At 44.1% G+C, this 17510-nt stretch overlaps 1 protein-coding gene across 4 annotated transcripts in view; it reads left to right on the top strand.

Moving 5' to 3' along the window:
- The first annotated feature begins 1352 nt into the window (after window positions 1–1352).
- The window catches only part of Fermt2 (fermitin family member 2), a 69330-nt gene continuing 53172 nt past the window's right edge, over window positions 1353–17510 (top strand). For 2 of the 4 annotated variants that reach the window (XM_029541307.1, XM_029541306.1), the window contains exons 1-2: window positions 1353–1471; window positions 1801–1967. In XM_029541307.1, coding sequence (XP_029397167.1) covers window positions 1811–1967 — 157 coding nt within the window. In that variant the 5' untranslated portion in view covers window positions 1353–1471; window positions 1801–1810. The remainder of the gene's footprint in view (window positions 1472–1800; window positions 1968–17510) is intronic. The other 2 variants (XM_029541308.1, XM_029541309.1) reach the window with 1 other exon arrangement.

The following is a 17510-nucleotide window of genomic DNA, read 5'->3' as shown; positions in this document are numbered from 1 at the left end:
TTCCACCCTGAACAACATTGCTTCTAAATAAACCACCCACAACGTCTCCGAGTAGAAATAACTGGAGAGAGGCAAGCTTGGAGAGAAGCAAGCATCAGTTTCTCCATGATGACTAGCTAGTGTTAGCAGAGTGGTTTCCCTTTTTTTTTTTCCACTCCCAAACTCTGGCATTTGACTAAGTTTTCCTGCTTTCACTCCCTTATGGGTGTCCACCCCTTTCTGCAGGCTGTGCTTTCTTTTGCTATTCTGTTGATGAACAAAGGGCTTTTTGCGCGGTAGGCTCCCCTTTGAAGTGTCTAGGGCAGTTCACAAAGTCCAAGACACTTTTTAAAAACCAAGATCCTTTACATTTTCTTATTGGACTCTTCTGGACTTAAATACATTGCCAGAAGAGGCAACCCCTGGCTTGCTGATTCTGAACAGTTCCCTTCAACAGAGTGTAATAGTTAATGGGAACGTGGAAGTGGGCCGTCGGGGACCGTTCTCCATCACTAGTCAAAGTCTTTCACAGCTCAAAATCAGTTGAAAGCTACTTAAATGTCTTGGAAGTATGTCGGAGGGTAAGGAAGAGAATGTGCGTGCATTCAAAACACTGAGTCCTCTAAGTTGCGGAGGAAAAGTCCCAAGTACGCGCCAACAGTTGGCGTGGGTGGAGAAGCGGTCTCTGGTAAACCACTGCCCTCCCGGGCTGGGGTGGGGAGGTCCCCCTTTTCCAGCCGGAGCGCATGGGCCAAGCTCTTGCGTCTGGCAGGCACTTGGGTTCGAGGGGTTAATAATGCTCTCAGGAGTCCAGCAGGAGCTGCAGATTGGTGCGGGACCCTGCTTGCCAGGCAACTTTTGTGGCTCACCGCCCTTCTGCCCTTTCTCCTACTTTTGTAGGATGTTCAAGGCAGACATCGTCAAGTTTCTGCATCCCAACTCCTCTCCCTAGCTCCCCGGCGCGGTGCCTTCGCGCCCGGGTTCCCCGCACACGTCCCGGGGCCTGGGAACTTCCCGAAGCAGCTTCTCACGCACGAACCCGGGGACCCCGCGGCAGGCGCCGCCTCGGCCCCGCGCGCCCCCGCCCCACCCCTCCTCTCCCCAGCTCCGCAGCCGAGAGCCCGGATGTTGGATTCCATCCCTGCGCCTGGTCCTTCATTTCCATAAAAGGGCAGCGCTCCGCAGGGCCGAGATTGCGGCCGCCGCCTCCCCCCGCGGCGCTCCCCCGAGGCGCGCGCCGTCCCGGCCCCCACCAGAGCGCGCGTCGCCCCCCGCGGGATCGCGCGGCCGGAGAAGAGCCAGCGAGGAGGGGGCGGAGGCCGGCTGCGGGCGGTGCTGCGGGGCGGGGGCCGGGGCGGGGAGAGGGGGTGGGGCGGGGGCCGCGGCGCCGGGACTCCATTAGCGGCGGCGGGAGGCTTCGCTTCCCTCCGAGCAGCGACGCGGGAGCCGCCAGCCTCGCCTGTTGCCGCGGGAGCCGGGCGTGAGGAGCGCGGTGAGGGGCGCAGCTGGAGGACGGGGCGCGGGGAGGACGCCGCGGGAGGAGCGGAGCGCGGCGCGGCGCGGTCACCCTGGCCGGGGAGGGGAGGCGCGGGGCGGTCCGGGCGCAGCGGCGGCGGCGGCGGCAGGTGAAGGCGCCCGAGTCCGCTAGGCGAGTGCGGCGGGCGGAGGCCACGGTCCGGGTGCCGAGTCGCCCGCGCTCGCGCCCGTAGCCGCGGCTCCTTCGCCTTCTCCGTCGCAGCGGCCGGCGCCGCGGACTCGGTGGGGTTTGTCTTCCTTTGGGGGGAGTGACGCTGACGAGAGCCATTTCCTCCGCGCTCGCAGGAAGGGAGCCATGGCTCTGGACGGGATAAGGATGCCAGATGGCTGCTACGCGGACGGGACGTGGGAACTGAGCGTCCATGTCACGGACCTGAACCGTGATGTCACTCTGAGAGTGACCGGGGAGGTGCACATCGGAGGGGTGATGCTGAAGTTGGTGGAAAAACTCGGTGAGTAGCACCCCTGATGCCTCCAATAAAGACTTCCCAGAATGAGAGGAGGGGGTGGGGAGGAAAGACGGCGGGGGGAGGGGTGGAATTGGGAGATCCTAGCTCCTGGCCTGTGCTGCGCTTAAAAATGCGAAATTTGTTCTTGTTAGGGCGCATGGACGTGCTCCCCTCTGCGTCCTGCTTGTTATTTTGATTTTTATATAAGGTAGTGAGTGATTCGAGCCTACCAAATGCTTAACTGCGGATTCCCGGGACGACTTGTTGAGAGTAACGAGGAGAGTGTGTAGGTGAAAGTTGTGAATGTGGTATTACGGGTCTGTAGGTGTTACCACCTCTTACCCTCATGGAACCTGGATGTTGATGGCAGTGTTTATTGGGGAGAGTGTACAGTCAACCCGGTCTGGAGAATGTGCACTGGTGTCGGTCGGTATGAAGTTTCTGTAGCTGTACTACGTGATGGAGTGCCCTGAAATGTTCCACTCGTCCGCTCTTGCGAGGGGTGGGGCAGTGCTTGACAAACTTGGTATCTGTATTCTGAGTTGGAAGTAAGCTATCACGAGCATTAAGAAGCCAATGAAAGAACTTCTTTTCTTTCTTTCTTTTTTTTTTTTTTTTTTTTAAGCAGACACTAAACTGAGTTGAATATGACAGTATTTATTTAAGTGCACATAGATAACTGCATTGATTCGGACTTGATTGTACGGAAGGGCTATCACCCAGGATATTCGAGAAAACTGCGCTCCACATTTTGTGATAAGGCAAACCATTTTCACCTGGCAGATTGACCAGACTAGATAAGATGGGTGATTTTATCCGGAGAGCATTTATCAGAGGAGCAGCTTTCTGGCCTGTAAAGTGCTTGCTGCTGTGTATAATGAAGTGATAAGGTGTTTTGTGTGGGGTTGTCTTTTGTGGCAGGGTTAGTTGTTTTTAATCAGCATTCACGTTTCAGGCCATCTTGGAAAAGTAATGAATATTCGTTTCTCAGGAAAAGTATTACCAAGGGGAAGGGGGAACTGCATATTTACCATATAAACTTAAATGAAATAGCAGCCTGATACAATTTGGGAATTAGATGGAATTCATTTATTAGGTGAATCTGCTTTATGCCCCTGAAGGGAACTTAATTGTTGGGGGACCAAAGAGGAGTTCATTGCAGGGGCCCTTCTCAGTACTGTCCATTGTTTGACTCCAGAGTCAGCCCAAGAAAGGGCCCCCAAGGGGCCCTTTAAGAATTCAGTTTTGCTGCTTTAATCAAGTAACTGTCAGTTTACGTTTTTTATTTGATTCAAGTAAATCAATCACTGTTGGCAAAATATTTACCAGCCTTTTTTGAACAGTTGCACTTGAGGATGATAACTATCCAATATGGTTCCAGTTTGACAAGGAAACAGTCCTTTGTATCAGATTGTCTTTTGGGTGATAAGTGGACCTTATTAGGACATTGTAGTTTTTCATTATTTTAGTTAGGTTTTGGTTTTGTTATCTCAAGCAAGAGTCTCACTCTGTAGCTCTGGCTGGCCTGAACTTGCTATGTGGACCAGGTTCACAGAGATCTGCCTGTTCTGCCTCTGAGTTCTGGGATCGAAGGGGTGTCCTCCTCATGCCCAGCTCTTCAGTGTAATTTTTTGTTTTAAGCAGTGCAATAAAAGATCTGTCAAGGGTGACTTAGAGGAGTTGGAATTCTCAAAAAAAAAAAAAAAAAAAAAAAAACAAAAAACCAACAACAACCAATTTATAATGATTTCTACTATATTTACATCACTGATTGACTATGTTATGAAATCACAATTATAAATAGAATCGTTGGGGATGAGCAGTTCGTAGACATGATTGATGTTATTTTTGAGTAACTATCTTAATGCTGATGCTAGTTAATGACATAGAACAGTGGGGCAGGAATGGCTTTGCGCCTGGGAATTCTGTACCTGTCTTCAGTGGCACCAGTTCTCTTGAGTTTTAAGTCCCAAATGGAGGAGGCATTTTTCAACAAACGTCTGACGAGTACACAGAATGGGGTACCATTTAAAATGTCCACAAATCAGACCAGTCAAATTAGAAAGGAATTTTGTAGTTTTTCGGGTTTGTCTTAACATTGGGATGGGCAACCTTCTGAAGCCCTGTGCGTTATCATCAGCAAAGGTATTAAAGGGCACTTGTCAACTGTGGCCGGCTGGGTCATAGCAGCCTACAGAGGCTAGGTAAGAGGTGGCGGTCCCTTAGGGATGAGATGGGACAGTGTCTGGTGTCTTCAGCGTGAACAGCAGTAGTGGCCACAGAGCAATTAGTAACACTGTACTGCAGGCAGCCTTCCTTCACTTGTATGTTCAGGTGCCCACTGTCTATAGGCTAACCGGTTCAACCTCACTGGCCATTAAGCATTTTACTTTTAATAAAAAAAGATAGCAGTAAATTTAAAGCCCCTGTTGGAAGTGTTCCATATGGCTTTTAAAGAAGGATGAGAAAACTATTCTTTACAAACACGGAGGTGTACAGTAAAGAGACTGTCTACAGTTAGCCTACACAGGGCCAATCATAAATTTGTTTCATCAAGCTGTAAGTCTAGAGGGTATATGATTAGCAAAAGCTTTATGATTCAAAGCTGTCTTTCCCTACAGCATTCACAGCACCCTGGGATTCCCTAGAGTTAATAGATCCCTGGTCCCAGGTTGACAGCCCCCCTCCCCCATGCATGCATCAAGTGTTGAAGCCCTGGAAAGAGGGTACTTTTGCTGTCATTAGGTCCTCAAAGATGCAGGTGAGCAGAAAGGGGGGCAGCCATTGTGTACAATAGGTTTTATTGTACAGCCACAGTGTTCCTCCTAGAACAGACTAAGTCAGAAGCATTAATGATGCAGCAGTATCTTTGTATTTTGTTTAAGTCTTTTATAAAGAATTTTTGCATTTCAGGGAATGTTATTAAAACCTGATTCTCAGATTTATTACTTTAATTCCAACATCTGAAAAGTCTCTTACATCTTAGTGTGGAGCACATTTATCATTCTGCTTTAAACCTGTAATAGAAAGCAAGAAATATATGCTGTGAAGGTGATATGGGCTTTGGGAACTTACAGCTTGATGAAACAAACTTATGATTGGCCCTGTGTAGGCTGATTGTAGACTGTCTCTTTACTGTACTCCTCCGTGTTTGTGAGGAATAGTTTTCTCATCCTTCTTTAAAAGCCGCATGGAACACTTCAAACAGGGGCTTTAAATTTACTGCATTTTTTTTTTTTTATTAAAAGTAAAATGTTAATGGCCAGCTGTGGTGGTGCACAACTTTAATCCCAGCATTCAGGAGGCAGAGGCAGGCGGATTTCTGAGTTTGAGGCCAGCCTGGTCTACAGAGTGAACTCCAGGACAGCCAGGGCTATACAGAGAAACCCCGTCTCAAAAAATAAAAAACAAGTAAAAAAAATAAAAATTTAAATGTGCATAGTTTAAAGTTTTTTTTTTTTTTTTTTTTAAGNTTTNTTTNTTTNTTNTNTGTAAGTACACTGTAGCTGTCTTCAGACACTCCAGAAGAGGGCATCAGATCTTGTTACGGATGGTTATGAGCCACCATGTGGTTGGTGGGATTTGAACTCTGCACCTTTGGAAGAGCAAGCAGTCGGGTTCTCTTACCCACTGAGCCATCTCACCAGCCCTAAAGTTTTTTTTATTGTGTATAAATTTCATACAAGTATATTTCACGTGTTGAGCATATGTTAGTTTGTTTTGAATCAGCATCTCATGTACCCTCAGCTGTACCCTCAGCTGGCCTGGAACTCATTATATAGCCCAGGCTGGCCTTGAAAGTACTAGGATCCATGGATACACTACCATGTCTGGTGTGTATAATTTTTTTGTTGTTGAGGTTTTCTTGTTTGTTTTAAGAAAAAAAATTAAACTGTATCAGGATAAGGATAGTAAAAATAAGATGAAAGAGGATACAATTTAAAACAATTATATCTAAAAATAAATTTTTAAAGGAGGCTTAATTGGCTGGGATTCCTCTAGAGATCACTGCAAGGCAATTACAGAGCATAAGACCTGTGAGAGTCAGTGCTCCTTCAGCAGCGAGGATTCTGGGGACCAAGGGGATGCTTAATTAATGTTATGTTTGGGGTTTCCTTTTCCTCTAGGCACTCTGAGCTAACCCTTGCCTGAGTTTTTGATCACTAAGTTTTAGAGTCACTTTTAGATGACTTCTTACAATTTGTGCCTCTCTAAAAATAATCATTTTTAGTGGTGAGTAAGGAATTTATAATACTATGGCGCTCAATGAATGGAAGTTTCAGCAGTCAGCTCTGTGAGCTGCGAGGGAGGAATCCACTTATGACTGAGTTCTCCTAGCTCTGAGTCTGAAGTTCAGTCACATCTGATGATAGAGATCTAAAGGGAAAGTTGTGGGACTCAGTTTCAGCACTGGAGAAATAAATGGAGCTGACTTAAAATCTGAAAATCGCCCTGCCTGGTAATGCACACCTTAATCCCAGCTCTTGCGAGGCAGAGGTAAGTGGGCCTCTGAGTTTGAAGCCAGCCTGGTCTGTACAGCGAGTTCCAAGTTGGCCAAGGCTGCAAAAAGAGACTTGGTCTCAAAAGGGGGCTGGGGTGGGAGTGAGGATCCAGTTAGGTTTTAAAGTTAGCATGTAGGATCTAAACTAAACTACAATAATATTAAGTTATTCACTGGTTACTCAATGTGATTTTTTTAAAGAGTGCATTTATTGTATGTACAGATTGCAAGTTTGAATGAACTCCAGGAACTCTTAAAAGCAAGTTTTCAGTTGAGTGACAGATGAAAGGTGTTGGGACACAGTAGGGGCTTTATTACTTTATACACTAAGTTGAGAGGTTGACAGTGTGCACACAGGGAGAGAAGCCACATAAGTGGACAGCTCTCTTCCCATCTCTGTGCTATGGCTCCCTGAGGGAGGAAGGCACATTCTGTAGAATGGTGTCCATTCTGGGAAAATCCTGTTTCTCCCTTAAAGTCTTACAAGTGAATTTGTGGAAATTAAATATCTGGGTATTACATCACTGACTCCAGCTGAAGTGTGGTATAAGGCAGGTTTTTAAGTCTTTGAGTGGGGGAACAGTTAGCCAATCACTAAAGTGAATTGAATCCTAGTTAAATCTGATAGCAAGTTTCCTAAGTGTGTCTATACCGAGACTGATCCGTGGGAATTCAGTATTGAATTTTATCTGTTTCTTTAAAAACTTAGAAGTTCTTTGAGCAAGAGAGATGGTTCATGGTAGGTAGAGCACCTGCTACCAAGCCTGAAAACCACAACCAGGGTTCAGTTTCTGGGGCTCCAGTGGGTGGTTTAGGGAGAGATGTCCTTCGACCTTCACCCATGCACACCCCCAAAACAAGATGTTTAATTAATATGTACATAGTAAGTTTTAAGTTCCTTAAGAGTAGAGGACAATATAAATTTTACTATGCTTTTTATAAATCCCAGTAAGTACGAGCTACTTTGGAGGTATATTATGTGGTATTTGTTACTTCTTTAAAAAAAAAAAAAAAAAAAAAAAAAAAAAAAATATAAAGGGAACAGGCTGTCACCAGTTATACCATGCTAGCCTGGTCTACTCGGGGAGCTCTTCNGGACAATATAAATTTTACTATGCTTTTTATAAATCCCAGTAAGTACGAGCTACTTTGGAGGAATATTGCTTCGTATTTGTTACTTCTTTAAAAAAAAAAAAAAAAAAAAAAAAGGGAACAGGCTGTCACCAGGTAGACCATGCTAGCCTGGTCTACTCGGGGAGCTCTTCCTGTCTTTGCCTTTCTGAGTGCTGGGATTAAAGGGGTATCTTTGCCGTCCATATTCCCCTGGTCATGTTTTATGTTTCAGTTTTCTACCCAAAACAAAGTCTGTTAGACTCCAACTAGAACTAACTTATTTATAGGGCAAAGGCTACTTTCGTTTTATGCAGTTATTTACAGAAGACCATGTTAGAGCATGACATATGAAAGGAAATACTCTGAAGTTTTAACTTTACTCTTGAATTCATCTTTAAAACTTGAGGCTGAGTCGAGTGGTCCAGAGAGAGCCGTTTACTCTTCAACCCGGTCACTCTGTCACTCAATCTCACTGCTGGAAAGCACAGCTCTTAGGACTAGATGAGCGAGTTGTTGACATCATAACCTTTTGCCCTTAAATACTCAAACACAGACTGCCTAAAAATGAAGGCTTCTCTCTTAGACAGTTGGAATACACTTTTACCAAATTCAGGAAATTTAATGTTGATTTAACACTGTCATCTTCTATAAATACATATTCAAATACATTCAGATTTTACAGTTGTCTCAGTGTTGATGACAGCCAAATTGGCCTCTTACTCCTTTAATAGACACGATCTAAATGCAGAGTTCAGAGAGAGTATGTAATTAAGATCCAGACTTCTGAGCTACACTGTCAAGCAGGCCTTGTCTCTTTGCCTTTCAAAGCAAAGTTATCAATGTGATACTCAATATTTTCGTAAGTTCTCTTTCACAGACTGTATCTTTAAATTCGATTTAAACTCTTCAATTACTTGGACTATTGGAAACATTTTTATTTTAATATTTCTTTTTGTGATGGGGGCTCAGGCTGGTGTGGAATTCCTGGGCTTACATGATCCTCTTGCCCTGGCTTCCCAAGTATAGGAGTTATAGATGCACCTACCTATATTAATAACATTTTTAGACATTATTGGCTGTAGGTTGTCTCCAGTGTCAGCTGTCCTCATATTGCTTTAGGTGCTAATGGATACTCTGATCAGTAAGAAAATGAACATGTTGTCTGTTTGCCAGCAGATCTGATTTCAGCCTCTGACCCTGCTTCTTCCTTGTTTATGTGATCCTTGAACAAGCAGTCCAACCATCAGAGTAGGTCTCGACTTAAACAAAACTCATTATGTGTGCCTGTATTACTGTAATCAAGGCCAGAGTGAGTTTGAGGCCAGTTTGGGCTCCATGAGACCCTGTCTCAAAAAAGTATGCAGGGCCTTAGCTTAGCAGGCAAAGACCTGCTGCCAAGACTGACTTCTGAGTCCAATCTGTGGGGCTTAGCTGGTAGAAGGAGAGAGCTGACTCTTACAAGCTGTCCTCTGACCCTCACACATGCACAGGTGCACGCAACCAGCACACATAGACTCAGCACACATATGCACATGCTCAAAAATAGTTGTAATAATCGAAAAGACAAATATTGTAGGTTTTGTTAAGACTTGAGTTACGTACACATTGAGGTGCTTTATATAAACTGTAAGTGCTATACAAATACAGTGACTATACTTTGTCAGCATTGGAGCTGTCTGGATATATACTGGCAGAGGAAGAAGGTGTCTAAAGGACAACGGAGAATACTGTTGCCTATTCGTGAGCATAGAATCGTATGCCTCAAAAGGAGCTCAGCTTGGATTACCATGTGTTCCCACCCCCTAGACAACAACAAAAAAATAGCTATCATTCTGGCTTTTCCCTTCGCTTTGCAACACATACCTGCCTCTGTAATGTAACAAAGAGCTATTTAACCACTGTTTTTCTGAGATTTCTGAAATGCAATTGACCAGTAAGTGGATGATGGTATTTCAGAGATTTGAAAAATTTATAGTCAGTGGTAAATTAATTCCCTAGTTAATCTGTTTTAGGAGCAGTGTTTTATATTCACTTGTAATAAAGAGGTGAAGTAAGCTTATTTTTTAGTACATGAAAACCTGAGCCTAGGGGTGGAGAGATGGCTCAGCAGCTAAGAGCAGTGGCTGCTCTTCCTGAGGTCCTTGAGTTCAATTCCCAGCAACCACATGGTGGCTCACAACCATCTGTAATGGGATCTGATGCCCTTTTCTGGTGTGTCTGAAGACAGCTACAGTGTGTACTCAAATAAATGATATAAATCTTTAAAAAAGAAAAAAAAAGCCTATTTAGAAACTCATGAAAATACTTTGAGAAAAATTCGGACTTCTTGTTTATTTTTGATACTAATACTCAAAACCATGGCCTCACAGGTGCTGGGCAAGAATTCTGTCCCTGAGCCAGACCCTCAGTTAGGGGTAAAGGATACTTATTTAAAATTTTTATCCAGATAAGAGTAGTAATGCCTGGTGTAAAGTAAATAGTAAGCAAGGTGCTTTAAATAACTCTTTATTATCCTTTAAAAAGATTTGTTTTATGCGTATGAGTATTTTATGTGCATGTGTGCACCATGTGTGTACCTTGGATCTCCTAAAACTGGAGTTGGGGACAGTTGTGAGCTATGATGTGGGAATTAAACCCTACTCCTCTGAACCAGCAGCCACTGCTCTAACTGTTGAGCCATCTCACAAGCGTCACCCTTTCATTCTAAGATGTGACATTTTACAAATTCCTACCTATTGTAATTCATTTTTAAAACACCTACAGTTTATTATCAAAATTACTGTATTAGCTGTGTGTGGTGACCCATGCCTTTAATTCCAGCACTCAGAAGCTGAGGCAGCTGTATCTGTGAGCTAGAGGCTAGCCTGGTCTACAAAGCAAGTTTTGGACTGCCAGGGTTACAGAGAGAAACCCTATCTCATCCTGGGCCTCCCCAAAATAGTTACTGTATTAGTCTGTAGTCACTGCATACTCCAGCATCTTTCCATACCACTACTATTTTATTTGTTGTAGGTAGTGTCTCATTCAGCAGAGCCTGGCCTAGAATTCTTGTGTAGCTGAGGATAATCTTGGACATTTGATCCTCCTTCCTCCGTCTCCCATATGTGGAATTACAGTTGTGCATCACCATGCCCACCTTATGTCGTGTTGGTGACCAAACATGTGGTGAGGCAGTCCACTCTACCAACCAAGTTATATTTCCAGCCCTACTGTTTTTCTTAACTTGGGCAAGTATTTTCAGGTATAATTTACATAAAGCAAAAACAGTTGTTGAATGTAATGTTTTGGGTTTTGATGTATTTGCAGTCATGTTAAGCTACCGTAATCAAGAAATAGAAATAGGACCTAAGTTTCTTTGTATTCCTCCATAGTCAGCTGAGCTCCCCAGCTTGAGGTTCTTAAACCATTGCTGGTTTGCCTCTTCTGGGTAGCCTTGTAAGGAGAACACACTGATACATCTGTTTGGGTGTGGTTTTTTGATACAGTTTGACTCTTTGGTCAATTGAACATGTTCATAGTTTTTTGGTCCCCCCCCCCCCCGAGACAGGGTTTCTCTGTATGTCGTTGGCTGTCCTGGAACTCACTCTGTAGACCAGGCTGTCCTGGAACTCAGAAATTTGCCTGCCTCTGTCTCCCAAGTTCTGGGATTAAAGGCATGCACCACCCCTGCCCAGCATGTCCATAGTTCTTATGGTGGAATGTTAGTCTGTGGAATGAAGGTATATTCTACTGGGTTTTGTCGGGGAGGAGATGGGAATAATGGGGCTCCTTGAATAGCTCTGGCTGTCCTGGAGCTCTGTAGACAAGGCTGGCCTTGAACTCAGAGGGCCACCTGTCTCTGCCTCCCGAGTGGGGTTAAAGGTGTGCGCCACCACCACCCAGCTTGGATATGTACTATAATTTTATCAGTAATTGAAGACACTTGAGTTGTTTCCAGTTCTTGGAGATTGTGCATAATGTTGCCATAAAAGCATGCGGACATAATTTCCCATTTCTTTTGGATCACTACTGAAGAATGGGGTGGCTGGGCCTAAAACATAAGCCTAAAGTTATTAAGAGACGGTCAAGTTTGTCTGGAGTCATTTTCCTTCCATTCAACCTTGTATAGGAGGTTGGGTTAGTGCCTCTGCCTCTGCACTCAGCACTGTCAACGGTTTTTGTTTTTGTATTCTGTTCTGGTGACTAAGTAGTTGTGCTTTGGGGCAGTGTGTCTGGAATGAAAATAACTTTGGTGTGATTCTCAAGAGCTTACTTGCTGCTGTGTGTATGTGACTGAAGCTGACTGGCCTTCCTGGCCCAGAGAACCTCCTGACTCCAGCTCCCCGGGATGAGGATGAAAGCACAGAGCACTGTTCTAGCTTCTTCAGTGGGGGGTTGGCACTGCAGGTGGTTTACCAACTGAGCTGTCTCCTCAGCCCCTGGGTATTTTGGTTTTATTTTTATTTATTTATTTTAAAGCTTTCCCTTATTCGCATAGAAGTCTTATCTGTATGTGAGTATGTGCATGTGTAAATGCAGAGGCCAGAGGAGGATGTCTGATCTCCTGGCATGGATTTCAACAGGCCATTTCGAGCCACCTGCATGGGTGCTGGGAACAGTAGCTTGGGTCCTCTGCAAGAGCGACCATGTGGGCGCTGAGAATCAAGTCCTGGTCCTCTGGAAGAGTAGCCAATGCTCTTAAACTCTGAGCCATCTCCAACCTCCTCAAGTGAAAATATTTTATGTTAGTATTTCACTCTGTAACTCACCGCGTTGCTCAGCTTGACTTTGAATGCATGGAAACTCTTGTGCCTCAGCTTTTTGAGTGTTGGGTGTAGAGCTGTGAGATCCATACCCTGCGGTGATTCAGGGTTGAGACTTGTCTCCTGTCTAGGTGCACTAGGATCAGCCCTGGGTGACCTTTAAAACTTGTCTAGGTTACCCGTCTGAAAAAAAGCAGCAGGAACATCTCCTCTGAAATTAATGATCTTTTGTAATTTTAAAATGTATCAGGTATTTTAAGGTTGAAAGCATCTGTATAATGATGTTTTTTATATCTTTTTCCATAATAGAACACCCAGAGTTATGAGTAAAACAAAAACGTGCCAAGTTAATCGATTGTAGGTTTCTATTGGATAAGTGCCTTCTGGTGTAATGTTCCTTAATGTAATTTTTGGGTTCTGACTTAAAAGTTATACAAAGCTTAAAAATAACTTGAAAAGGGAAAGTGATTGCTGTATCAGTTTTAAAACTGGTTGTTTTTCATATGCCAGCAAGATTTAGCAGACAGGACCCTGATATAGCTGTCTCTTGAGAGGCTATGCCAGTGCCTGGCAAATACAGAAGTGGATGCTCACAGTCATCTCTTGGATGGAACACAGGGCCCCTAATGGAGGAGCTAGAGAAAGTAGTCAAGGAGCTGAAGGGGGTATGCAACCCTATAGGAGGATCAACAATATGAACTTACCAGTACCCCCTGGAACTGTCTCTCTAGCTGCATATGTAGCAGAGGATGGCTTAGTCGGCCATCAGTGGCAGGAGAGGTCCTTGGTCTTGCGAAGGAAGATCATATGCCCCAGTACAGGGGAATGCCAGGACCAAGAAGCAGGAGTGGGTGGGTTGGGAAGCAGGGTGGGGGGAGGGTATAGGGACTTTCAGGATAGTATTTGAAATGTAAATGAAGGAAATATCTAATAAAAAAAAGATATTACAAAAAAAACCTGTTTTTAGACAGTGTGGTGATAAATTCTATTGCTCTGGAAGCCACCTGTGGCAGGATCCTGACTGTGCCATAGACTAGCTGTGTGACATTGGACTGTACTCTTCATCTGTAGAATGAGGGTAATCTATAGCCATCCTGATAGATTGGAAGGACTACATCAGCAAACACAGGGAGAGTGTTAACATCTGTGATGACCAGCAGTGGTTTGTACACTTTCTGAGGCTGAACTAGAGAAATAGTATTTTGTAACAGATGAAAAATGTCTTTTATGAAGTTAAGCCAGCTAGTTCTCATTTATTCTCTACCATATTAGAAATGATAGTGAACTTTTTGACTACCTTGTATCAATATTAGTAATATTATGAAAAGTTAAGTATGAAGATGTTTTATAAGCGGTATATTTTATGCTTCAGAGTGGACTGTGCCGGCAGAGAAGTTATTTTATATAATTTAGAACACCGGTTAGACAGATTGCTTTCTTGCCAGCAGTTAAGGACTCAGTTTAAAACGTGGCCAAAGTTGTGTATTTCAGAGACTACCTTTATTTTTAATCCCACTTAACTTAGGTTTCTCACTTATATATTTAGTCAGTATTTTAACTAAATATCTCTGACAATTAGTAGAAAGTCGGTTCTATTCTTGCATTTGGAGGTCAGAAGCCTACATAGACCTGAGTTATGGGTCAGCCTGCTCTACATAGGAAATTTAAAGCCACCAGGGCTACATAGTAAGACCTCTCAAAAAAGGTTATCCTTACTATAAGTTATCCTTTCTACACAGTACCACTTCTTCAAAGTGAATTAAAAAGTCAATAAAAAGGAAGGAAACGTGACTGTTCCTAGGTATGGTGAGAGAGCTTAGCCAGAAGCAGGAATCTCTGGGAGAGTCCAGAATGGACATGACCCTGAGCTGGGCCCTGGGGGAGGGTGAGGGGAGAGGGTAGGGAGAGAGGGGACCCAAGTGCCGCAGCCAGGAGGCCCAAAGGTACAAAAAGCCAGTAACCAAAATGGCTGTACTATATATATATATAAGGAAGGGCAGCCCGGCCCGGGCTAGAGACGGTTAGGATAAAGAGAGGGTGGAGTAAGCCAGCCATCCCCGGTAACTGAGGGACGCAGAGAGGGCCCGGAGGCCAGATTCACTTCAGTTTGTCTCAGGTTTGAGACCCAACTGTAAGCCCTCTCAAACAAAAGTTATCCTCTAATTACTGTGCAAGCCTTAAAACATGAGTTGAGAAATAATTTAAAATATTCTAATTGTAGTGTTCAGCCAGAAATCTTTGATTTTGTTGTCAAAACCACTTTGGAAGATTTTTCCCCCCACCAGTTCTGTTTAATAGTGTAACATCTTATTACTTCCCTAAAGTAAGACCACATATGTTTGAACACTAGCTTGACATCACATATGTTTTATGGCCTTGTGCTAAGTTTCATAGTGTCCGTGTGCCTTGGTTGCCGTATAAGTGAAGTGCGGATAATAATAGAGGTAGGACAGTTTGGACATACAATCAAGTAACAGCTATCAGCGGTGGGTGTAGATTTCTCAAGGCTCCTCTTGAAATCTAAGAGTGGAATTCAAGAGTGAAACCCAACTTGGTGATTGCACAACAGGGATGTTAGGGTGAGATAGGCAGTTGTATGTGAATTCTATATGCTCATGCCATGCTTAGGTTATAGAACTGTGTAGTTGGGAACGTGTGGGGTGAAGTACGTGGATTCACCTTTTCTGGAACAGTCGCAAATGTGGAGGGTGTGTGTTCCTTTAATGTGTCTTTCCTGTTGCGGCTGAGATGCTTTCCAATAACAGTGAACTAGATCACCTTAGAAGCATAACTAATGGCCGGCCTGAGGAGGGTCCAGTAAGAAGCTAGCCGTTCCGGGTGGGTGGGGGCTGCTGCATTGTGGTATGTTATAGCCTGTCCTAGGCTTGTCAGCAGAGCTACAGGTAAGGACAAAACGCCATTTTACGCTTTGTTTATTCTTCAGTCACTATTTTTAAGTAAGAACTGTTGGTGTGAATAAAATTAACTCAGATTTTTACTACCATTCCACTTTCAGTCATGGGGAAAGATGGTCTTTACATAGCAGTTACTAAAATAGAACCAAAGTCAGTGTAAGTAAAACAGGAATGTGTACTGAGAACCTGACCCAGAGTATAGGACGGGGTTTGTGGAGGGAAATGGCTTGGAAGCTCAGGCCTGAATGTATGAGAATTTGTTAGTATTTTCTTCTGAGAGAAATTTGAAATGTCAAAGCTAAGAAGTCGTACTACATTATCTTTTGAACTAATTAACACCTCTGACCACTTTTAAAAGGCCAATGCAGTTAACTTTTGTGACTTGAACATCGCCTAGTACATACACTCTGGTGATGCTCCGAGAAGTTGTAGGGTTTTACTTTGGTTTACGTTGATCTCTGACTTCTAGGAACTAAGCCATGTTAGATAAATTAGCAGTAAGCCTTCTGTGTTGGGTAGAAAGTTGCCCTCCCTCGAGAAATGACCATTGTGTAGTGTCCGCTGTGTGTGCTCTGTACTTGCATCGTCCCTTCTGAGAAACTTCCCAGCCACCTTGGGGTAGTATGTAATAATAAATAGAAATAGAGAAATCAAATAAATGGACTTAATTTGGTATCTGTACGTCAAGGTTATTTGTTTCCAGACTTCTGCTGGTGGGCTTTGGTTTTAGATAGGGTCTTGCCGTATTTAGGGCTAGCCTAGAACTCACCCAGGCTGGTGTTGTAGTTAGGTTCTGTTGCATGATAAAACACCATGACCACAAACAGCCTGAGGAGGTTCATTTCAGCTCACAGTCCCGCATCACGGTCAGTCACTGAAGGGCGTCAGGGCAGGGCCTCAAGGTGGGAACCTGAAGTCAGGAACTGAATCAGAGACCTGAATCAGGTGCCCCATGGCTAAGTCAGCCTCCTTTTAAAACAAAACAAAACTGTGCATTGATGTTTTGCCTGCAAGAGTGTCTGTATGAGGGGGAGGGCGCTGCATCTCCTGGACCTAGAGTTACAGACAGTTGTAGTTGCCGTATGGGCGCTGAGACCTGCTGGGCCATCGCTCCAGCCCCATAGAATACTTTTTTGAGACAGGCTCTCATTGGATAGCTCTGGCTACCCTGGAACTCACTATGAGACTCGGTGCTGGGACTTCAGTCTACTTCAGTCTACTTTCCTGAACTGCACTGAGGACTTTCCTATTGTATCAAGCCAGTGGTGGCACTACCCACCTTAGACTGTGCCCCACCTCCCACATTCATCCCTAATTAAGAAAATGTTCCACAGACTTGCCCATGTGTCAATCTTACAGAGACGCTTTTTTGGTTTCTTGGATAACTCTAGTGTTAAATTTGGGCTGGATGGGGAAGGACATGATAACCAGGCCTCCAACTTGTAATTTCAAGTCCTGCGATTACAGGTTTGCACCACTATTCCTAACTTTTATTTGTTTTGAAGAGTGAATTCCAAATTCTTGTTAGTTTTGAAGAAGAAATAATAGTTTTTGTTTGAAGTTTTATTTTTTCTGTTAGTTTATTATAACAATTATCCTAAATCATGTGTCTTTAATAAGATTTAATCCTCACAGGTCTGGTGACAGAGAAGTCTGAGTCAGCTGATCGCTTCCTCTGGTGGGAGGGAGGCCCAGCTCTGGCCTGACTCCCGAGGCTACTGATTCAGCTAGCGGAGCTCTACCCTCTGCCCTGCTCTCTTCCCTGAAGCCCCATCCCACGGGAATAGGGTGGCCACATGTGAGCATAAAGGCATCCCAGTCCATCTGCAGCAGTTTCTAAATACTTCCCACTGTGGGACACAGCCCCCATCAGTTAACCTCAGAAGCCTGAATGTAAACTAATAATGTCTTTATAATTGGTTACCATTCTTTAATTGAAACCTGTTAGCAGTTTGAGTGGATGTAAACTTGAAACAGTTCGTGTTTGTGTTAATAAGTTAGCGGTTTAAAATATGACACAGAGATTTCAAAACAGTGCTTTACCATCAGTGTACTCCTTTGTTACTGTGACTGAAACTGCACCAGTTGCTTAGCAACACAACTCCCATCTTCTGCCTGCACTGTGACTGATAGTGAAGTGCAGTCCGTGCCACTAGCCCTTAGCAGGGGTAACTGAGTGACCTCTGTCCACACAGTCAACAGTGTGTGCTTGTGTGCCTTCTTGTCTCCAAATGATAAATGTCCTGGATCTTTTTTTTTTTTTTTTTTTTTTTTT

This window comes from Mus pahari, chromosome 8, assembly GCF_900095145.1.
Source record: "Mus pahari chromosome 8, PAHARI_EIJ_v1.1, whole genome shotgun sequence".
In the NCBI taxonomy this organism is placed as follows: domain Eukaryota; kingdom Metazoa; phylum Chordata; class Mammalia; order Rodentia; family Muridae; genus Mus; species Mus pahari.
Note: the sequence above shows the minus strand (reverse complement) of the source record. Positions and strands in the feature narration are given on the sequence as shown.